The 24413-nt window shown below is 34.8% G+C and overlaps 2 protein-coding genes across 4 annotated transcripts in view; both read left to right on the top strand.

The window, feature by feature from the left end:
- STAM (signal transducing adaptor molecule) overlaps nucleotides 1-6426 on the top strand; it is a 46171-nt gene extending 39745 nt beyond the window's left edge. For all 3 annotated transcript variants that reach the window (XM_081345221.1, XM_081345220.1, XM_081345222.1), the window contains 4 exons: nucleotides 82-136; nucleotides 886-1039; nucleotides 1697-1872; nucleotides 2892-6426. In XM_081345221.1, the coding sequence (XP_081201347.1) occupies nucleotides 82-136; nucleotides 886-1039; nucleotides 1697-1872; nucleotides 2892-3108 (602 nt within the window). In that variant the 3' untranslated portion in view covers nucleotides 3109-6426. The remainder of the gene's footprint in view (nucleotides 1-81; nucleotides 137-885; nucleotides 1040-1696; nucleotides 1873-2891) is intronic.
- Nucleotides 6427-14540: 8114 nt separating this feature from the next.
- MRC1 (mannose receptor C-type 1) overlaps nucleotides 14541-24413 on the top strand; it is a gene marked incomplete at its 5' end in the record, with an annotated part of 75022 nt that continues 65149 nt past the window's right edge. The window contains 5 exon segments of the mRNA XM_081345096.1: nucleotides 14541-14555; nucleotides 14559-14576; nucleotides 14580-14646; nucleotides 17717-18115; nucleotides 20822-20995. Coding sequence (XP_081201222.1) covers nucleotides 14541-14555; nucleotides 14559-14576; nucleotides 14580-14646; nucleotides 17717-18115; nucleotides 20822-20995 — 673 coding nt within the window.

Here is a 24413-nt window from a genome sequence, read left to right as displayed (position 1 = left end):
AATAAGGAATCTGGAAGTAATACAATGTTAACGTTTGTAACAGTTGGAGCAAATAAAGCATATTAATATCTCTATTTCTAGCAATGTGCCATCAAATGGGACCTCTCATTGATGAAAAGCTAGAAGATATTGACCGGTAAGAATAGCAGTAAGCTTAGTATCTTACAGTAGGGATTGGCAGCCTTTTTTATGCCAAAGACAGCACATAACATTGGAGGGGGACAGGGAAAACTATGAAGTTTTGAGACTATATCACAGCCATGGGCAACACTGGCTTTCAGAGAAATTTTTGGCAGGTTTATAAGTAGTTGGCCTATTTTAGAGTTATACCACTGTTTACATTTCTACACAATTTTTTTAAAAGTGATATGTGTTAATGTTATTTAGTTTTAATAGTAGCCATTATTGTTTCCATTTTCCCATTTGAGAAGGCATACAGTTGGTTCCTTACCTGCAGTTACTTGAGATTCAGGCCACATAGTCACTACTTCTTCTTTTTTTAGGTATTTTTATCCTGTGATCATTTCCTAGCAATACTTTTCTTCTTTACAAAGGTTGGTAGGGTCTTTTTTTGCTGTTAGGAAGCAAAAGGGTTATATCTGCTGTAAACTCTGTGTGGCTTCAGAAAGGGCATCCGGCCAGTAAATGCTCAGTTTCCATCCAGTTGCCCCCACTCTACCCCGAATAAAGAGATTACAGGGTCATAAAAAGGGAATTAGGAAGCAAGAGGTTCTGTAAAAATCTATTTCTAGTAGCTTTGTGCTTCTACTTTTGACTTGCAGTGGAATGATTTTTATTTCTTATTAACCAATAAACTGTTACAAATAACTCATGATGAAATCTTGTATTTAAAAAATATTACTTATTTTTATTTGTTTCACCCAGGAAGCACTCAGAACTTTCGGAGCTCAATGTAAAAGTGATGGAAGCCCTTTCACTATATACTAAGTTGATGAATGAAGATCCAATGTACTCTATGTATTCAAAATTACAAAACCCTCAATACTACATGACTCAGTCTAATGTTTCTAACTCTCAGGTATGCACCTGAATGTTTTAAAAACCTGTAGAGATAATGTCCCATTTTGAGCCAAATCATTACAAAGTTATTAATATATATTAGTCATAAATGATCAGTGATTTTCAGAATGTGGGAGGTTTGTGTTGTACATTTTTTTTGAAAATTATGGGGGCAGTATTAATGTGACATATATCATAACAAAATATAATGGGAGTCTCTATCATCTGCCCAGAGTTATGAAGTCAAATTTATTATACCCCAATTCTACTATATAGAACCAAAATACATAGTAAATTACATTCATCTTGGAAAAAAATGATTGCTTGATGGATTATGTACCATCTATTTGGTGTTGATTCGTAATGATCACCTAGAAATTTTTCCCATAACAATCTATCCCTAACTTAGTCCTTCAGTGCACTGACCAGCCCTGTAATTGAGTCCACCTGGAGAGTAATGACTTCACGTTTAAGGATTTGTAAGAGATGAGGCTCTAATGTTCTGTTATATAATAGACATTATGAAAAGATGTTAGTGAACCCGGATTCCTTTTCTTAAGCTGCAAGTAAATATTGCTAGTCTTTTGTTTGGGGGGAGGGGGATTAAACCAATAAGCATATGTTGGAAATGAATTGACTTCTTGTAATTTGTTTCTGCCTATTTGATGTTTTTTAGGTTTATCCAGGACAGCCTCAGAGCAATACTTATTTAGTGGGAGGAAATACACAGATGAGTCACGTGCAAGGCTACAGCCTTCCATCAGATCAACTTCCATCTCTTAATCAAGGCACAGTTCCTCCAGTAGCAAGTTCTGGGTTAGCTAGCCAGCCAGTCCAGGCATCTTATACAAAGTAATTGGAAAAAAAATCTGTTTTAAACTAAACTAGCCAGTTTTAAAGTGGAAATTAACAGAAACTTTCAGCATCAAATTGTCTTGAATTACTCATCTCTGTAATCTTTTTAATGTATTTGATTTGTTCTTCACTTTAAAAGAACATGAATAAAATCAGAATGAAAACACTAATTGAAATAGAGTTCCATAAATTAGTTTTATTGAGTTTTATTAGTTTTAAATGGTTTTCATTTTGAGTGTTAATTTAATAACAGATTTTTAAGATAGTTTGGGAGGAAAAAACCATAACATTCCTGTTCGTGGTAGTCAAAAGATTGCAGACAATATGTATCTTTTTAGATCTCCGAGTGACTTTTCCTTTTCTTACCTGAAGTACTTCTTTATGGTAAAGGTGGTTTTTTGAAGTTAAATTACAGGTTACCATATCTTGAGACGCTCTTCCAAGACAAGAAATTGAATGGATTTTATAGAGTAGCATGTGAATAAGATTCCTAAAACTTGATATGTCCACCAATGGTATTTAGTAGTAATACTTATTGAATATTAATAAATCATGTCAGATAATCTAACTAGCTGAGAGGTCAGTTTGGATTTTCTCTTAAATTGAATTATATTTCAACCATAAAAACAGTGAAAGAAGAGTTAAGGCAAGGCTGCAGTTTAGAAAATAGAAGAACATCAAAAGACAAATATGCTAGTTTATCCCAGCCTAAATAGGTACAGTTAAGAGATTATTCATGTAAGCCAAGAAGTTGAAACACTTTTGTGTTCACTAAAAGAAACTGGTTTAAAAGATGGGGCTGGAAAGATTTGACTAAAAGCTTTCATATTTCTACTTCAAGTACTTTGTCTTAACTATTGCTTTAACTATTTTGTCTTAACTATTTCCTCACTGGGATTGGAAGAGAAGCTCACACTAGTTTTGTGTATATGTTTATAGAAGAATTTGATTACTTTTGTGAACCTTGTTATGTATCCTTTTGTTTATCTTCTTTCCCTTCCTATCTCTATTTCTAGCACGATGGTTGGTTCTGTTCCAGGAAACACTTACTCCAGCCAAGCTGCAGTGTACAGCCCAACCCCTGCTGCTGCTACTGATGCTACTTCTTATCAGAATTCTGGAACTTTGTCTCAGGTGCCAGGTTATAATTTAGTCACGTCAACTCTTCCCCAGCCTCCAGGAAACCAACCACCACCACCACAGCCTCCATCATCACAGAAGGCATTACTATAGGAAGTAGGACTTTCGATTCCTAATCTAATCTAACCTCTGTTGAAGGCAGTTTACAAAGTTATGAGTTTGTTTCTTTAATATTTTAGACATGGGTTATCCTTGGCTTAATAAGAATCTCTTGGTGAAGAATTCTATTTGCACTGACTTTTTAAGATTTTTGTTTTACCTGTGGAAAAGGAATTAAAATATTTAGAATATTCAATTCCTTTAAAATGCCTAAACATTGGTACAAAGTTATTTATGTCTGCTGAAACTGTTGAGTTTGTGAAGATCCAACTCAGCAAATTGTTGTGGCATATATGTAATGTACATACAATATGTTGCATTAGTGATTGTTCTGAATTACTATAGTGATCGTGTGAACATATAATGTGTTAAAATTTACATTACTGTTAATCATGAGTCTTGGTCATAGATGGACCATGTTCATGTATTTTATAAGAATGTTTGCTTTAACCTCTGTATGTCAAATATTTACAGATTGTGGATATGTTATTGAACCTGAACTGCTTGGTTTTCATTAATAATACACAGAATGCAATTGTGTTGTTTTCTGCCTTCCTGTAGCCTGTGGATGCTATGAAATGACTTATCTACCAAAGTAGGCTAGAATTTCAGACACTCTTCATTCAGAAAATGTGTTATGCTTGTCAGTAATGGTTTCAAAACAATAAGTGGCAGGCTGCTAAATTTATGGAACCATGAAACAAAACTGTTTTATCTTTACTGTTTAAATGATATGACTTACATTTCCATGCTAGTTTTATGTAACATGCTGAGTGGGACACTTTGGATGTGAATGAATGACATTTTTAAACTGGAATAATGAAAACACTACATTTATTAAAGTCTTGTTAAAGACTGCCATAATTGCCACTTTTGTTGACTTTGTTTTGTAAAAACACTCTTTTTTATGGTTTTTGTTGAATTACCGTTCTTTGTAGTCCTTATACAATACAGAGCAATTTCAACTATCAATTTCATAGAGAAATGCCTCCAAGATCAGCTTTTATTAAGGAGTGAAATAATTTAACTACTCATGACTCAAGCTATATGAATATAGTCCTGAAATTTATTACCTGATTCAGCGATAGAGTGATACATGAATGAATATAGTTAATGACACTAGTTTATTGTTGGTTTCTCTGGCAAATACTCTTCTGAACTGAAAATTGCTTCTAAAAATACTTTACCAAGCAGCAACTTCTATATGCTTTTGGATTTATTCTTTGATTATGATGGGTAGTTTTGGATATTTATTTATTTAGTTCATTTTTAAAGAGGGCGCTAAAAGAATTCTAGTTATGTTTATATCCTTTTCAAACCATTTCTTTAAACTTCTAGAGCTACAGCCACCTACATTTTAGGCATAATTAGAAGGTTAAACACAGGAAACTCATTCTTTGCTTTCCAGTAGCAAAACATGTAGGGAGGCCAAGATTTGCCATGTTTTTGATTAAAATAGAAACTTTCCTATTTAATCAGTTTCCTGCTCAGAGACCAATCCACTCAACTGTCCTCACAACAGCTATCCTTATTAAAAATGACCACTACTTGCTTGGGATGCTCATAGGGACTGAAAATAAATCAAAATATACATATTTTATTTATTCAGCCTTAGCTTTGCTAATGCTACAGTCCTAAATGTACTTACCTGGAGGACCCGGATTGTTGGGGGCAATTAAGCTGACTTTGTAATAATGCCGCTTGGGGGTGTGTGTGAAAGCCCTAATAAGCAGGCATATACATAGAATGAAGGCTACTGCTAAGCTTGTAAGCCGCCCTGAGTCTTCGGAGAAGGGCGGGATATAAATGGAATTAAAATAAAAAAAAGTCATTCATTTCAAACAGCTTTACATTTGAGTGCATACTCATGAAAACATTGCATTTTTCAAAACATGGACTTGTTACATGTACCTTTATCAATACATACTTAACAAATATCATTAGAATATATGAGTACCAAGTAGGATTAGGAACTGTTGCTTTCTTCATTTTGATTATGATCCTTAGGTACTTTTTATTTGATATCTAAATAATTATCATCATGGAATTCTATTTGCTGTTTTGTTTCCTATTAACATAATTTAGAGAGAAGGATTTACAGGTCACTGAGTTAAAAATATTTCAGTGTATCCTATTTGCAAGCTAATGCATATTATCTATATGAATAAGTAGTACAGGTTTTATTGCATATCCTTGTGAAGAATCTCACTTCCCTCCATTGTGAAAGTTTCCTATGTATTCCTGCTCTGTGTTTCCTGTTCTTTCACCAGTTGCTAATCTATAACCTTCTGGTTACTCCAGATAAAGCTCTGAAACTTTTGCTGGATTGAATTTGTCAACAACCTTAACATAGCTTTTAGCAGAAGAACAAATAAGAAAAATTAATATTTAATCTGAGAACAGAGATACTGAAGATAAGTATTCAATCATACAAATTTCTATAATCTATATATTCAATTGAGCTATGTAAGTAATTTATTTAGATGGCCTCAGGTTTTTGGAATAGCATATTGAAAATGTTACTTAAGGATAATTGGAAGAATACAAAATTTATTCATTGATAGAATAAACATTAAGGTAGGCTCATTTTTCCTCTAAAAGGATCTCCAGACACAGGGTTTAATTAAACCTTGTACCTAAACTATTGCAAGTTGGACTACTTTAACTTTTCCCAACTTGGTGTTCACTCTAAGAAAGTATATTTTCAACAAAAGGAGGTTTGGGAAATGGTGGAATAGACAACACTATAATGTCATTTTCAAATTGCACACAGACTAAAAAAATCAAACCTGAAAAGTATAATATTGTAATGTTTTTTTTATTTCTATTTACTGATTTTAAAATTACAAAATTGGCAAAAGCCCTACCCCAGTTTAATTGAAAAAGAGAAGTTGAACATAAATCTGTATGTCCCCATAGCTTGTGACAGCTGATCCCAGTTGCCAGAACAGTTTCAATGTTGTAGTTCTCTCTAGGAGCATGCAAATAAAGTAAAAATTTTCACAAAAGAAAATTAAGTTCTTGTGTGTATTCACCTTTTAATTCTCCCCATAGGTAAAAACTGAGCTGGATAATTCATCATATATAATTCTATGAAGAAGCATTTGTTTGGGGTTTTCTGATTTTTTTTCATTATTTTGTTGTGTGTTTTCAGAGCTTCTTGGGATCCTTATGATGTTTAAAAGGAATCTGTATAAAAATATCAGGGCCCAGTGCTTTTCTTTGTGAAATATGAAGTATTCAATAAACTATTTGTCAGCACAAAAAGTACTTATGCTCAGTAACTGGTTGTATCATAGCCACAATAACTTTGGATCCATCCTTGAACTGGTATGTAGAATTTTAGCCAATTCCTCCATTGTGAATTGATTCAGCTCAGTAATATTGCAGTGGCATAACCTGAAACCAATAGTTAATGCAAGAAAGCCGTCAAGTATTCAAAAATTGGGCTTATACATTTTGACAGAACAGTGTTTAATCACAAATAAATGAAAGACAAATGTAATATGAAATGAAACTGCAAATTACTTCACTAACATTTAATTCATAAACATCTAGGTTTTAATTAATTGAAGTTTTGTTTCATCCCTTGTTATAGTCTGCTGTCTCGTTCATTTAGTGTTGGGACCCCTAGATTAGCTCATTGTCATTGTCAATGTGTGTCTTACGATTTTTTTTCCTATTCAACATCTTTTTGGAAAAGATCTACCTCTTCACCAATATAATTAATTAGATTACATAATTCAATTACAGTTCTTTGAAAGAATAAGAACAATTGGGTATTTCTATTACTGATTTGATTTTTTACTATATTTCTTTGCTGGAGTATATCCTACACATTAAGGAACAGGACAGTCCTGCATCCATGTAAATTCATAATAATTTGTTTACATATGTAAACTTCAAAGACTATGAAGAAGTAATGGAAGATTGATTTCCTGTAACTGTACTTCAGAAAGCTATCTGAAATCATTTATGTTTTCATTCTATGCTAAGATGATTCTATGATACTTGACAATGGATTTGAATGGTCTTTTCAAGATACAACTTTATTATTATTTTAAAATCCATTCAAGCAGCAAAGGTAGGACATTACCTGGATTGAATTTTAAAGTCTATCTGAGGTTTATTTTGTAAGCTCATAAAAACCCTTATGTGAGATTGCACATCTAACTACTCGAAAAAGCAACCTGATTTTTTTCATATTGTTGTTTCTGATCTAATGCTCTTAACAAGAACTTTGCTTAAATGCACATATCTTATGACATTTTGAATCATGCTTTTGGTATTTATCCATCAAATTTAGAAACTACCCATCTTTCATAGAGGGATCCATATTTCCAATCTTGTTGGATAACTTGGTATAAATTACTTTGGGATTCTCAGTAGCATAAATATAACTGGATATCAGTATTAACAGTGGTATTTTCAAAATTGTTATTAAGCACTATAACAATCACAGTTTCAGCAAATAATGTTCTTGGAATCATTCTTGGCATTTGATGAACAGAGTTGAAAATGCCTCCAGAAAGTAATTGTCCTTCTAGCAAAGTCCAAAAGTGATGAATAAATTCATGCAATCCACACTCTATTGATAAAAACAGAAGCCAGGTAGGCGTTGGAAATATAATTATTGAGTAGATTATCTCAGAGAGCAAACATCATATTTTAAGAGGGTAAGCCCTGAATAATACTCAATCTGGAAGAGATAGGAGAGTGTAAATATGACAGGGACACTTTTATAACTTTGGATTCCTAAGAGAAATATTTCTCAACCTCAACAACTTTAAGATGTGTGAACTTCAACTCCCAGAATTCTCCAACTCCTGCCCTAGATGAAGGGAGAAAGTGAAATCATACGTTGGAAAATAAATTATAGTATTCCTGAATCAATTATTACATGAAATAAGATAAGGCCAGGAATTCATGGTCAAAATCCCTGTTGTGGAAGGTAACCAGTGGGAACATTTGAGTGAGTTATTGGCTGACTGGCCTCATTTCTATAGCACAACCCAAAGTGGAGAAGATGAGCATTATGGTGGGAAGGTAATAATGTAAAATGGAGCAACAAGTCAAACCTCTAAAATCTAATATATCGTGATGTAGACAGCGGCAGGGCAATGAGACTGAGAAATATCAGATAACATCAACAATAATTTATAATTTGCCTATCATAAATTATAAAATGTTTCTTCTCAAAGAGTTGTTTGGAAATTATAATGGAGTTGTTTGATTATCTGGTTGGAACAGAGATCAAAATAGGTCTGTTTTTCACTTCAGCTTTTGTAGTTTTCTGAACAGAAGTTCCCCATGCTTCTGCACAGTATGACTCAAATGTTCTGCTTTTAAGGGTTTCTTGGGATACTAGATTTCAGATCAGTGCTGCATAATTCACAGTTCATGCTATTTCTCAGTAAAAGAATTTAAATTCAAGTGAACATTTGTTTATAATTACACTGATATACTGACAAAACCTAGACTAAGTGATGGATGTCATTTACTACCTTGGAATTATGATTCATTCAAATGTTTTGATAGGAAACATGGTCATATCAGGTCATTCAACCATCTAATGTGGCTATTACTTAAAATTAAAATAATTAACTTAAGTCATTAGGTCCCTGGGGGAATGAGGGAATTTCATAGAGAAATTCTGATATTTTTCTTCAATCACAGGGCTGAGGAACTTATGACAAAAACCAAGCTCTTTTCAGAACTTTCAGGAATATGGAGAAAAATGTTTCAAGAGGAAAGATGCTTGCTCTGGTTGAATTGGACAACCAATCATATGTGATCTCCGAAATCATTTTACGTACTTATTGGAGCTTCCTTAAATCATAGAATGTTTCCTGACCTTTTAATATAAGGATCATTGTAATATAAATCCTTAAACAGATTTTATGTACAGCTAGTCCACAACTTTGAACCATAATTGAGCTTGTAATTACAGTTGTAAACCACACCAGTCATTAAGCAGGCCATCAAATGACTGATCTGATTATACAACTTTTTTGTGGCGAAGTAGAAGCCAGTTTTTAGCAGAAAAGTTGTAAATCGCAGTTATATGTCTGCAGGGTGCTGCAAATAGCCTTTTGGAGGGTTTGTTATAACTGAACAGTCGCTAAGCAACCAACCATCACCTATACCGATCCTTGATTTGTAACCACAATTGGGACTGAAAATTTTTTCAGACACTGGTAGGATTTCCCAATGTCAGCCACTTCAGCTTACTGTCAGTAGCTGCCAATATACTATTAAAGATTTTAATGAAAGATTTTAATTTTAATGTTAATGATTTAATAACAACCAATACAGGAAGTTCTTGACTTATGACCAGTCACTTAGGGATTGTTCAAAGTTATGATGAATTCACAAAATGGTATTTATGACCTGGATTGAACGTTCTGACAACTACTCCCTTCTATGCAGTCATGTGATTGTATTTTAGGCATTTGGCAGCCAACCCACATTTAAGATCATTTGTAACAACCCATGGTCGTGTGACCACAATTTTCAATTTGGGCAAAAAATTAGTGTTTACTTCCAGTTTGGGACAACCCCCACCCCACCCCACCCCCGCATCGTGGATAAAAGGTTTGCTTAACAACCACAGTGTTTGCTTAATTATCATGGAATTCTCTTAACAACTGCCACAAATTATATTGTAAAATTGGTTTGGTCACATGGGTGCCTTGACTTATAACTGTCATGACATACAACAGAAATTCTGGGGTACATTATAGTTTAGTTTGAGGACTATTTGGAAAAAAAAATTAAACTCAGTGATAGAAAGGAAAAAACAGAAAAGAAAGAAAAGAGAAAGAAGTATTATAAAGAAACATATAAAGAAGTTACTTCCAATTTATATTTACTGTAAACAAAGTATAAAAGGCCAGATTCTTTCTTTTTTTAAAAAAACCCTCCCTGCTTTTCCAAAACTCAGCTTGCTTACTTGTTAAATGTAGATCAATGACTCAGGAGAACTGTAAGAACATTTTGTGGAAACACCGTAGCATTCACTTGCTGCTCTTACAAAGAAGAAAACCATCTTCCTTGTTTCACAATATGCCACAGATGCTTGGCCCACGCCTGCAATAAACGCAACCTCGTTGCACAATTGATTTCAGCAAGGAAACAGATTTCACTACCCAGGTCTCTGAAGGTTACTGTTTACTGAGCAAAAGTTATGTTTAATGAACATACTCATTGCTTTTTCAGAAGAGGATACATTGCTTGCCAAGATAAATTCCTTTAAAAAGAATTAGATTAATAAACTAAAACATTTATTACGGCAATGAATATATTCATGTACTTCCTAGCTAGATGTGATGATCTGTTACGGTTAAAATTATCACTAAACTAACAAGATGCCATTTTTTTCTTTTTTGGAATCATGAGTTTTTAATATATTAAATCACAAACAAGAAAAAAAGTTTTGTTGGACTGATCGTGAAATTGCAGACATTGTCTTGTAACAGCTTTTGGGTGGTGGTTGGGGATGCAATGCAAAAAATGGTTTGACATTTCCTCCTCCCAGCATGTTTTTTCAATATTGCAATTCACTTTACAGCCTTAGCTTTTTTTAGTGACTTCTCATCCAAGTGTGGATCAGCACTTGAACCAGCTTAGTATTTCAAGATCAGCCAAGATTCCCTGATTATCACATTGTGTTAATTTCAATTGAAATCCTTTCTTGGGATTTATGGTTAAAATCTTGATAGGCTCTTTCCCACTTCTTGTTTTCCTCAACAGAACACTCACTACACCAGGTTTGGAAGTCTTTAATCCTACACCAAAAGTTCACATTTAGATAAGAGCTATAGTGCAGAGCAAAGTACTAAATTTTACCCATTTCCATCCAAGGGTTCTGATATATTCATTCTTCCTATTTCTTTTCATTTTCATAATATTATTTTTAAAAATATTTAAAGAATGAAAATGAAAAAAAATAGGAGAAGGAAAGAAGAAAAATGCATAGGAACTTTGGGAGGAGAAATCTATGGAAATCAGAGTAGGTTGTCTCTTGGACATGTAAAAATATCAAGACAGTGACCATCACTAGATGATCACATGGTCATGTCTACCTCTTCTTGGATGCTTCATCTGGGATGAATTCTTTCTTCATCTGGGATCTGATTATAGCTACTATATAGCCCTTGACCATCTGAATGATTGAATTACAATGACATGGTGATTTCATATCTTACATTTCCTTTTTTGATTAACTTCTATATAAAAGAGGTGGACAAGCTTAAGCTCCAGACTTCACATGCAACCCCATGCTTGATTTGCAATCATTAGAACTCCATCAAATGTTGTCACCAAATTTTAATGTTTAATATATGTAAAGAGAAAGATATATTAATGAAGGGAAAGAACTACATAATTAAGTTTAAATTATATGTAATTTAATTCTGCAACTGGATGCTTCTTTATTCTGGCTCCATTTATTATTATTTTTTAAGTAGGACCAGTGCACAACTCAAAGGCCAGATATGCTTCTTTGGTGTGTCTGTGTATATACAGTCTCTGTACACACAGAGAGAGACACACAGATGCAGTCACAGACACAGACACACACAGACACACACACAATCAATCAATCAATCGATATGTTCCTACTAATACGAATGTTCTTGATTTTACAATCAAAATGATGTTCCCATTGCCTAATATTTCTTCTAGTTTTGTGTGTTAGAGATAAGACTGCTATTATATATGACGTCCTTTTAGTTGGCTAATTGATTAAAATAATCAGTTAAATCATCAATTAAATACCATGGCAAGATGCTGAGCAAAGTAAGCCAAAATTAATAACTTACATATTTAATTGCTTTGCAGTCCAACAATTGTATTGAAACAGTTATATCCACAGGGTATGGTAAAAAAAGTCAAAATGATGGCTACAATATACTTAAAAATCAGGATGATTTAAATCATAGTGATTCTACATATTCTGATTCTACTTATGAATATATGGTAAAGGAATTAAACTATCATAAAAGAAATGCAAATATTATTGGACTAAATTGTCTAAAATATTCCTAACTTGAATGCAAGGTACATGGTGATGAGGAATAGTAGATAAGAGCTTTAATACTCTGTTGTGTAGCTGGTTCTTGGTAGGCATTGAGCAAGACGGAAGGTTCCAAACAGTAACATGCTTTATTTGAAGTCAAGCAGAACAGTACTGAAACAGTGGCTGCTGCGCAGCTATTTATACGGTTGGCCACTAGGCGGCGGCCAATAGATTTGAAGGAAGCCATTCCCGGCCCAAATCAACCAATGATAGCCCTGGAGACAACAAGTCTGGCTTAGTCAGTAGCTGTTACACATACACACCATTTAGCAACCGTTAATGCAGCATTTAACAGACACGTGAATCAGTACAAGCAAAAACTCCAATACATTACATACTCCATGTTAATTTTTTTGATCAGTTCTTAATTCAAGGTCCACCATTAAGGAAGTATATTCAATATTATTAAAGAATAGCAAACATTTTCAATGCATGGGGATAATAATAAAGTCATGCTATGAGATTAGAATTATTAAAGTTCTGTACAATTGTAGATAGAAAACCTCAATGTTTGGGTGTTATAGCTAATGGAAATGTTAGCAGGAACTTCTAATAAAGAGTATTTTTTGTTGTTGTCCTTAAGGACACTGTTTTTGACAAAGGAAATCATGAGGTTCACAATAGTTCCTGTCACACAGTATATATTTGCTTCACAGGCAGCAACAAAAGAAAAGGGAGAACTGAGAACCTGAAAGTTTGAAATTACTTATTTTTCAGCACTTCTATCCTTGGTCACAAGTTCATTCCACAAAATCCAGGTTGTCTAATGCACAGTTATAAACATTCATAGAAAAACATTGCTCTCTGTAGTGGAGGAAGATTTAATATCACCCTCACCCATCATCTGGCAGATTCCAATAATAGAAAAATGTAAAGATTCATCAAACTAGAAAGATTTTGTGGTTGTTGCTTCTTTTTTATGATGTATTTGAGTAAAAAAAAGTGATAGAGGTGAACTGGATTGCTGTAGACACCAGACAAGGAAGTCAAAATCACATAGACCTATATTACGTTTAACATAAAGTTATAGTAACCAAACCTTGCACACCTGAACGCGCTTTCTTATTCTCTCCTTTTTTTCTTCCTGTGAAGAAGGGAGGATCTTATCTGAGACATCTGTGTATGTTACAGCTCTTTCCTAGGTTGCTTTTACTTGACACCTCTGCAGTGGCTTCTCCTCCTGTCCCTCAAGGCCATTCTGTCTGCCTTCTGTACAGCCTTGGTCTCTCAAATAGTATGGAGCTGGAAATGTCATCAACGACGGGGAAAGTCAGGGGTAGGGCTAACAGAAGAGGACATATTCTTTGCAAGCAGGGGTAGTAAATTTTGTATGGGCTGGAGGCATACTGAATTGTGTGTTTGGACTGATGCGAGGTCCACCCATTTGCTATGTTGTTATGTCATCACACATATGTGCCTTCTATCATTTGGACAGAAGTAGTGTCAGCCTGTGAACCACACTCTGAGCAGGAGTTTCCTTTCTTTCTTCTCTTTTTGCAAGGGAAAAGGGATTTGGCTTTTTATTTATTTCTACACTCCAGTTTTGTTTTATACTGATAGGAAACTACATCAACACTTTTCACTGAGTTCTAGTCCCACCTTAGGCCCAAAGGCAGCAGGATAACTTTTGTCCAATCACACCTTAAGTAGTCAAATTAAACATCTTGGAAATTACATGAATTCAGTGACATTGTTTTCTGGTAGTGGAACTCTGGTAGGGATTTTTCCCCCAGGATGATATCTGATTTCACAGTCTAGCTTCAGCCTTGGGATTCCCTGATAATATGCTATTCAAACACTAGCTAGATTTAATCACTGTATTAAGATTTACACCAAGTGGATTTATAAAGCTTGCAGTCTTCATCTAGAAAAGTATGCTTACAGGATCAATCATACATAATATTCCAGACTATTTTCCCTAAAAGGCAAAATCAGCCTTTTTCTTTTTTAAAATCACCCTTCCAAAATAAATTTCTTGGTGGAAAAAGTGCATCACTAACTCATCTCTTTCCATAATAATGATGAAAATCTTGCCCTCTTCCTAGGGTGAATCATAGCCTCTAGTTTGATTTCAGAATCCCAGAGGTGAAAAAATGCTGAACAATCATTGCTTTATCACCTGTGACTCTATGGAAGCCCCAACCCCCTCCCAACAGCAGTGAAATTAGCTTATGGAAGCAAAGTTTGAATGGCAGATTCCTGTTATTCCAAAATGCTCAATGCGGAAGCACATTTCCTTATCATTTGAGCTCCAGAATGTACCCACAGATCTATCAGTTCTCAGAAATGAGCCCATCTCTCCTCTTGGCTGGATTTAATAAGATGGACTACAAAAGGAGCCCATGATATGACATATCCTGGTTGAAAGGAAGAGAGTGGAGACTAGCTAGCAATGATCATCTCTTTGCTTCTCTTTTTTCTTTCTGCTCTTCACAGCACTGTTTCGCTTGTGGGTAAGTGGCTCTCAAATCTTTGCCATGAATGGCGTATTCATATGAAACAGCATAGGAATCCTGCTATATAGGGAAAAATAGTTTTTTCCACCCACATAGGAGAATATATATTTCAAACTGATATTTCGTGCAATGATTTAACTGTAATGGTAGTAATAGGTTGGGAAGAGGGTCAGTTTAAATAACCCAGGTGAGGTTTCTATTGCACAGGGATTCATTTGCCAAATCTTCATTTGGATGTCTGAAGATTACGGTAAATAAAATACCCCCCCACCTCTAATATAGTCATTGAAGACTGGAGAATGGGCGGGTATTGTAATAAACCCAGAATAAACTCATGTGGCATGAAATATGGATTTGTATCAAGAAAAAAATGAACATTTCACTCCTAGCCATTCTGTTAAGATGCAGTTTTACATGGGTTGAGTAAGTTTTTAAAGGAGTAGTAACTTTAGTGTTTCTAACTCTAAAGGCAAAAATAGTTATCTCTTATAAATTTAGCTCCTGAGTACTACTTTAAAACTACAACCTCATGTATTTCTTTTTGGGTAATCTCATTTGAAGTCATTGGGAGATACTGATTTATAATCATTATTTAAGTGACTACTTTATACACTATTACAAAGGAAAGCTTTTAGGATTTTCAGAAATTGGGGTAATGCAAAGATACCTTATATTTTGTTTAATGCATTAGCTAAATGTTTGGAAAGCATTTTGCTCTTCCTTTCACCTCCATAGAATCATAATTAAAAAGTTGAGAATGTACTATATTATTTTAAGATTTTAATGAAAATCAAACCCACTTTTATTAAATACAGAACTATGGGCCAGTATGTTCATCCTTGTTTCCAAATGTTATGTTTCTGCCGCAAGATGTATCTGGCACATTGTATTCTATGCATCCAAAATGCTGGATTTGTCCAGAGACTCGTCTAGCCCATGAGAGCCATAAAGATGCTTATGAGAAGCTCCAAAGTAGAACCGAAGGATTATCTTGCTTGTGTTTCCAAGCATATATCTCTGTAAATAAAAGTAATATGCCAATTTCCTCATGATTAGCAGCCTTAGTTAATCCTGGTGTGCAAAGCTACTTCAATCAATAGAAGGAGGAATAAAAAAATATTACATTGCTTACCTTTTCTGTGAAATCTTCTGCATGGAATCTCAACTAGTATCTTCTATGCAAAAGTCTGCTTGCCTATGCAGAACTCATGAATGTCCCAAAGAACAAGCTGAGATGGTTATGTTCTATTTTGTTGTGTGGACAGCTGTGGATCTCATCATTGGCTTGAACATTAAACACACACTTTTTTGGGGTATAGTATAGCCTTGAAGACAATCTATAGTTTTCCTGCTGTTGGAGAAAGGAAGGGAGGACCTATTTTCACAGCTGTTCTATAACTTTTTCTTGGGGATAGTTTTTTTCACTGCTGATATGCACACTGTCCTGTGTATAATGTTTGGATTATAGACAGAACCAGCAAAACCTGGCTGCTATAGAATACAATGTGCCAGATACATCTTGCAGCAGAAACAACATTTGGAAACAAGGATGAGTACACAAGCTCATAAAGTGAGTTTGATTTTCAGTAAAATCTTAAAAGAATATGGTACCTTCTCAACTTTTTAATTATGATTCCATGGAGTTGAAAGGAAGAGCAAAATGCACAGTGTCCTGTATATAATGTTTGGATTATGGTTATTCTTATAATTATAGATGTTTTTATTAGTTGGAAGAGATACTTCAGATTGTGCCTGAACGTGAGTTTAAGCACAGGACTTCTTTAAAATAGCGATGTCCTTTTTCAGAAATTTGCCCAAGCCTAAAAAAAAGATACATTTCTTACAAGATACCCTGGGAAGATATCCTTGTGTATTTTGAAGCATCCCTTTCACACATGCATTACCATAATCATTATCATGCCACTGTCTGGGTCATTACCACAATCACACCATCACATTTGCATCCTGCCTTTCTTCTGGAAGTTCAAGGCAGAATTTGTGAAATTCTCCCCTCCTTTTAGCTTCAAACCAATATTTATTATGGTCATAGACCAGTATAGAAGAATGATCTATAAAACTGGCCCCTCCCTTTTTTGCTAGATATTTCCATAAAGCAGGACATTTTGCAAACACTGCATATACAGCATTAGCTTGCTTAAATAAATTGAGTGTTGCTAGAACAATGCAATACTAAGCTTTATCACTATTGGTGATAATTATATATTTCCTGGTATTGTCAGTAAGAAAAACCAACTGTCAAACAGTAAGAGTTTGTTCTCATCAGCTGTATTCTGTTTCCTAATGGCCTAAGCCAAACAGAACAAGGGGCGGAAATTGGTTTATGGATGAGATAAGTCTAGGCCAAACTTTTAACTGAGACAGAAAAACTTCTAGGTCATAAGTCTGCAGAAAAGCTGTTTACTGCCTCCCATGAAGACAGTATAATGTGTAATGTAGTGCAATTGATTTAGAAATTACTTGCATGATAAATATAGACAATAAAAATTGGCTTTACTTTATCTAGCAATAAAATTACAAAAGACCATCAAAGCAAACCAAAACCTCTTGCAGCCATCTACTAGTTATCTAGTTCAATAATAATAAAATGTATTATTACTTTATTTTATTATTTATTATTTTAACAAATTTAATAATTAATATTTATTTTAATAATAAAATAAAATAAAAATAGTATTTTAAATTTCCAGGTAGGAATAGCACATTTGTATATTATGGTTTGTAGGAAAACAGATATTTCTTCTCACCAGAAGAAATTAATTATAGTTTATTACAATTTGCAAAACAGTGATCAGAAATTTAGCTGTTAATAGTGATTATACTGTTTAATTTTATTTAAATCCACCAATCCTGTGAAAGTTTAGCATGCTCAGATTAAATGTGTTAATCCTGCTTCCTTTTAGAAGTTGTCTATTTAGGAGTTGTATATTCAATCTTCTAATCTGGAAGACATATATTTAATTCAGTGATATGCACAACTAATTGTTTTAACCAATTCTATGGCCAACATTTGCTTTAGTTATGCTTTAACTTATTTTTATATCTATAGATACAAGCACATTTCTAATATATAATGAAGACCATAAAGTCTGTGTATATGTTCAGCCGGCCAACAATGTTACAACGGCTGCTTGTAGTTATGAAAACGAGGCACAGAAATTCAGGTGGATTTCAAGATACCAGTTGATGAGTGTTTCTAAGAAATTATGCTTGGGAGTAGCTTCAAAAATTGACTGGACACCAGTTGAACTCTACCCATGCAGCTCAAGTAGTCTTCAGAAATGGGAGTGCAGAAATGACACACTTTTTGCCATTCATGAGGCAAACCTGTATTTCAACTATGGCAACAGAAATGAAAAAAGAATTATGCTCTACAAAGGATCAGGCTCGTGGAGTAGATGGAAAGTCCATGGAACTAAAGATGATTTATGCTCTCGGGGCTATGAAGGTAACCTGTGCATGCTTGCTTGCTTACTCCCTCTTGAATACAGCGAGGTCCAAAGAATGTGGTAAAAAAAAAAAGTAAAGATAGAGGCACATCAAACAAAAATTAATCTATCTATCTATCTATCTATCTATCTATCTATCTATCTATCTATCTATCTATCATCTATCTATCTATCTATCATCTATCTATCTATCTATCTATCTATCTATCTATCTATCTATCTATCTATCTATCTATCTATCTATCTATCTATCTATCTTGTTTTCTAAAAGACAAAAAATAAAAATACATTAAAAATATACAAAATATTAATATTCCTTTAAAAATTACAACATATTAAAAGAAAAAAAAATTCACAGTTATTCTTACAAATCACAGATTAGAACATATAAAATCTTGCGCCCTTTGAACAAAGAACTAATATTAGAATCACATTAGAAGTTGTCAAAAATACCAAAGTAATAAGAATTAACTGGCAAAATAATCAGAATGAATGTATTATTTTTAAGTACCGTAATATGAAGCAATCTATCCATAACACATTGGCCAATTGGACTAACCTTCATATTGAAAGAAACACAAATTTTGGATGTGGCAAGGCAAAATTAGAGATTCCAAATTAAATTAAAGTTAGTATCAGACTTATTTTTAGGTACAAAAATATTTGTACGATCGATGTATATTTCAAAGTTTACTCTGACAGACCTCCAGTGAAAGGATGAGATGTAATTTTCATGGAAAAGCATAGTTATCTCAGTGATGCTCTGATATAAAGTCAGCTCAGTATACTTCATATGAGATCTGACTTCACAGAAAAAAGTCAGAATTTAAAATTTGTTTTATTCTAAAATTAATCATGTTGCAGAGCTGCCCAGCTTTCTGGCATTGCCACCATAATGATCCCAAACTAATTTTTATATTTGCAACAGTTATTTTCAATATATATTATACATCAACTATGGAGTAATATTCCAAAGGGGGAAAATCAATTTATTTGAGTGTAATATTAACAGCAAATACATTTACCCCATTGTTATTGCTTAGAAATTGTCCATTTAAGTTATGCATTTGTTTGAGTTGTTCAGTCTCTGAAACATATTTCTGTAAGATGTTGTGCATACACACAACACACACAAACACACACAACAAATGTTCTAAATTTGGTGTTATAAGCTTTTCAAAGTTGGTCAGATCTCAGATATTCCACCCAAATGTAGTAGTCTGAAAAGATTTCATCTTTGTTTTATTAAAGGCTAAACCTTGAAATCAATATGAATTATCTTTTCATTGATCATTTTAGCATGTTTGCCTCTACTGTAGTAAATATTTAATACTGAAGCAAAAAAAGACTTGAACTTTTTTATTTGATTCATACTCTAAATAAATTGTTTATAATCAAATGTTATCTTATGCACTTCTATTTGCACCTGACCAAAAATATTTGTTCAGGGCTTCTGATTCCTCATATCTTCATTTAAGTCAGATGCAGAATTAAAATTGAATTTGTTAGTTGCGAAGTCGTGTCCGACCCATCGCGACCCTATGGACAATGTTCCTCCAGGCCTTCCTGTCCTCTACCATCTTCTGGAGTCCAGTTAAGCTCACGCCTACTGCTTCAGTGACTCCATCCAGCCACCTCATTCTCTGTCGTCCCCTTCTTCTATTGCCCTCAATCTTTCCCAGCATTAGGCTCTTCTCCAGTGAGTCCTTCCTCCTCATTAGGTGGCCAAAGTATTTGAGTTTTAGCTTCAGGATCTGGCCTTCTAAAGAGCAGTCAGGGTTGATCTCCTCTAGGACTGACCGGTTTGATCGCCTTGCAGTCCAAGGGACTCGCAGGAGTCTTCTCCAGCACCAGAGTTCAAAGGCCTCAATTCTTTTGCGCTCAGCCTTTCTTATGGTCCAACTTTCACTGCCATACATTGCAACTGGGAAGACCATAGCCTTGACTATACGCACTTTTGTTGACAGGGTGATGTCTCTGCTTTTTAGTGTGCTGTAAAATTGAATAATACACTTCAATGTTCCACCAAAATATCTCTTACATTTAATGTTCAATCTTTTCCTTTCAATTTCATGAAAAAGAAATTGGTAAAGTGGAAGACAGTTGTAAGGTGAGTGGGCAGAAAACAAAGGAGTAATGCTGAGAGATCTATTATAGAATCACACTGAAATTTGGCAGTTCCATGCATGCCAAATTGTTTTTGTTGTGTATATGTGTGCCTGCATGTTTGTGTATGCGGTCTGTGTCATTGTGTCAGTAGTGAATCCTAGTAACTGTCTTGATATGTCCCTGCTGTTTTCTTGGCAATATTTTATTTTCTGCTTTCTATGGTTGAGAGAGAGTGACTGGCCCCAGGTCACCCAGCTGACTTTGTGCCTAAGACTGGACTAGAACTTACAGTCTCCTAGTTTCTTGCCTTCTGCCTTAACCACTACACAGAACTGGCTCTCTGTACCAAACAGTGAAGTCCTTCATATTGTCATGCAGATCCAAAAAACGATATCACGCTACTCTTGCTAACTTCCATTTCTGTATACAATCATGTATGCAGAAAGTAGAGATATACTGAAGAATTCACAGTGTTCACTTTGGAAACCCCGCCATTAGCTTTGAGGAGAACTTTTCTTTTTCCTTCTTTGTAGGAAGGAGCATTTCTTACAAATATGTAAATTATATTTAATTGTTTCTTCTTCCCTTCATTCCAGACTTATTTACCATAAAAGGCAACAGCAATGGGGCTCCTTGTGTATTTCCTTTTCAATTTACTACCAAGTGGTTTGCAACATGTACAATTGAAGGAAGGACCGATGGTTTGCAATGGTGTTCAACTACAAGGGATTATAATAAAGACAAGAAATATGGATTCTGTCCTGTGAAAGGTAATGTTTTTTCAAGAAAAGTTTGGATCGTGAAGTGTTATTATGGTACTATGTTTCTGTTAAAAGTTTTACCTAATTAAAAAGTTATAGGGGTTTTATGTGGTTGATAAAGATTTTTTTTCATGTTTTATTATTTTTTACATCATCATACTAGATTCAAAAGATACTCTGCTCTATCAATTAAAAATGAATTAAACTTCATCTTTCTTGGGTATATTATTATCATCATGCACAAAACTGTTCATACCAGTGATTTATTCCTATATGCAATATATCTTCAGAGGAATTTACTAAGATCCCTGCTCAACCTATTGTTCATAAGAGTGGGAGTGGAGCAAATGATGTTGCATGTGCTATGTTGTCATTATACAAATGATGCACATGACATAATTTGTATGAAGTTGTCATAATGCATTCAACATCCTTGGGGCTTCCATGTGATGCCTACAACTTAGGTTTTGTCTATCACATACTCCCATAATCTGTAGCCAGAATGCTGATCAGCTCTTCTGAGACACACATCTTGGACTTTTCATATGACTTTACGAAACAAAGCTTTAGATCTGTTGGATCTCCTATTGTTCAGCAAAGTGGTTTTCTGGATGCTTTCCATTTCACAAGGCTTTTTTCTACTGTGACAGTGAGTTCTTGGGTGAAGTGAACACTCAACTTATAAAGATAGTAAGGAGAAAGAGTGTATATGTCTAATTTTACATGTATTAACTGCAGTGAGAATTGTATTCATTCAACATTGGAAAAATGAAGATTTACCATGTGAAGGAAATAGGAGAGTTCTCCTTCAGCCAAAATTATTAGTTTAATGGCTATCACTTCTCTTACCTGACTTTCACTGTTTTTATTTATTTATTTTATTTACTTAAAACATTTATATGGTCGATGACCGTGCTCAGTGACTCTGGGCAGCTTACAAAATTTAAAACCCAATATACAAACTTAAAATAATATCACCTCATCTCACCTGGTGACAGCAATCAGTCAAACAACCCAATTGACAGGCTGTATCCCAGTCTGGGTTCCCCAGGCCAGTTGGCAAAAGATTATAAAAGTGGAGGCCAGTGTAATCTTTGTGGGGATGATGTTCCAAAGGGGCAGAGCCACCACAGAGAAGGTCCTTCTTCTGGGTCCCACCAGATGTTCCTCCTTAGGAGAGGTGACCTGTAACTTTCCCTGCCTTCCCACTCTGGTGGGTTGTATAAATGTAATCGGGGAGAGAAGGTCCTTTAGATAATCTGGTCCCAAGCCACGAAGGGCTTTAACCAGCACCATGAATTGTACCCAGAAGCAAATTGGCAGCCAATGCAGCTCCTGCAGGAGAGGTGACACATATATTTACCTAGGCCTGCACAAAACCATGCAGGCTGCTGCATTTTGAATCAAATGTTGCTTCTGGATCCTTTTCATGAGCAGCCTGAAGTAGAGCACTTTGCAATAGTGAAGATGTGAGGTAACTATGTAACACTGTTGTATAGAGGAAATACTTTTTTAAAAAAGACTAATATTTGTTTGTAGTGTCTCTGGGTGGTAAGCAAAAATCACCACATACCAAACACATAGCAAATAACACATACAATTAAATAGCAACTAAAGCAGTAAAGAGTTGTCAGAATTCAGTATAGCATATAGCTTATCCAATTGGAAAATTTGCTCATCCAGAGCCTGAGCCCTGGGGGAAATACTAGGTCTTGACTGTCTTTCTGAAAGTGTTGGGAACAATTGTGAAGATGGATGAAGATTGTTCAAAAAAAAAGAAAAGAAAAAAGAAAAGAAAAGAAAAGAAAGAAAAAGGAAGTGCTACTAAGAAGGCATACTTCTAAGATCCATAAGCTGACATTACTTCAGTAAGGGAACCAGGTGTTCATTCTGTTGGAACATTTGGGACTGTCAAATACATTTGGGAGCAGGAAGTTTCACAATCAGCCTTCTCCTAAGCAATGTACAGGGACACGGTGGCTCAGTGGGTTAGGACGCTGAGCTTGTCGATCAGAAGGTCGGCAGTTTGGCGGGTTGAATCCCGAGTCCCAGCTTCTGCCAACCTAGCAGTTTGAAAGCATGTAAAAAATGCAAGTAGAAAAATAGGGACCACTAGGGTGGGAAGGTAACAGCGTTCCGTGTGCCTTTGGTGTGTAGTCATGCCGGCCACATGACCATGGAGATGTCCTCGGACAAGCGCTGGCTCTTCGGCTTTGAAACGGAGATGAGCACCGGCCCCTAGAGTCAGAAACGACTAGCACGCATTTGCGGGGGAACCTTTACCTTTACCTTTAAGCAATGTACTGGGAAAGGACCAGTTTAGTGTAGTAGCTAAGGTACAAAACAAGGAAGCAGCAGAAAGTGAGTTTCAGTCTCATGTTTGCAGGGGACTTGTCCAATCAGTCATCAAGAGTCAATAATGACTCAAAAGTATGTATGTCCATGCACACACATGCACACACACACATGCCCACACAAAACAATGTATGCCTTTATAGCTGATAACCAACTCCAATATCTTGAAGTTGCATCCAGAAGCTCAGTGAGCTACTTCAATTCACAGAGTAGAATTATACAGACATAATTACTCACCTTACTGCATTGTGGACCAGTTGATGCTCCTAGATGTATTCTAGATCAGGGCCACATCAAGTATGTTATAATGATTCAAACAGTATTATGGAGTCAGTGTCGTTAATGTAATATGTATGTAATTAATATGCAATATGATTAGACACTACATTGTAAACTATCAATTAAGTGCAGAACATATAAGCATACTATATAGCATACTATATAACCCATTACTAGAATGTATTTGGACTGTATGATAAGCAACAACTATAGCATTGTTTAGATGGCGAAGGCTAATTCAGGAAAAAGTGGAACTGCATCCTGATCTTTTGACACATTTGTTTTGCACATTGTCTTTTGCTCTGTATGTTCTTGCAAAATTGTCTAGCTTACAGGAAGCATGACAGATAACTCTGATCTCCTTCCTGAATTTTATAATTGAAGAACTTTCATTTGAAAACATTTCATTACTGCCTCTTCTTCTGGGGGTTAATATTACTGTAATGTAATGGAGATATTGTTCTGCAGACAGCTTCTTTATTAGTGAATTACCAATAAGCTTTCTTCTCCCAAAGGCTCTTTTTCAAAAGACAACTGGACTTTGTTTTTTCCTTAAACACACTTCACTTCTCATCCAAGAAGCTTCTTCAGTTCTTCTTCGGTTCTTCTTCAGAACTGAAAAAACTTCTTGAATGAAAGTACATGAGACAAACATGACCTGGATGAGTGAGAATCTCCATAGACAATTGCCTTTCTTCTTCTTTCTAATTACTTTATATTAGCCCCTATGACAAATGCCCTGTAGCAGAAAAACTCAAAAGTTGTAGCTCTATGATTCATTTGTCAAACTAAG

This window comes from Vipera berus (genome assembly GCF_964194415.1).
Source record: "Vipera berus genome assembly, chromosome: Z".
NCBI lineage: Eukaryota > Metazoa > Chordata > Lepidosauria > Squamata > Viperidae > Vipera > Vipera berus.
The sequence above is the reverse complement of the archived record's forward strand: the minus strand, read 5'-3'. Positions and strand labels throughout refer to the sequence as shown.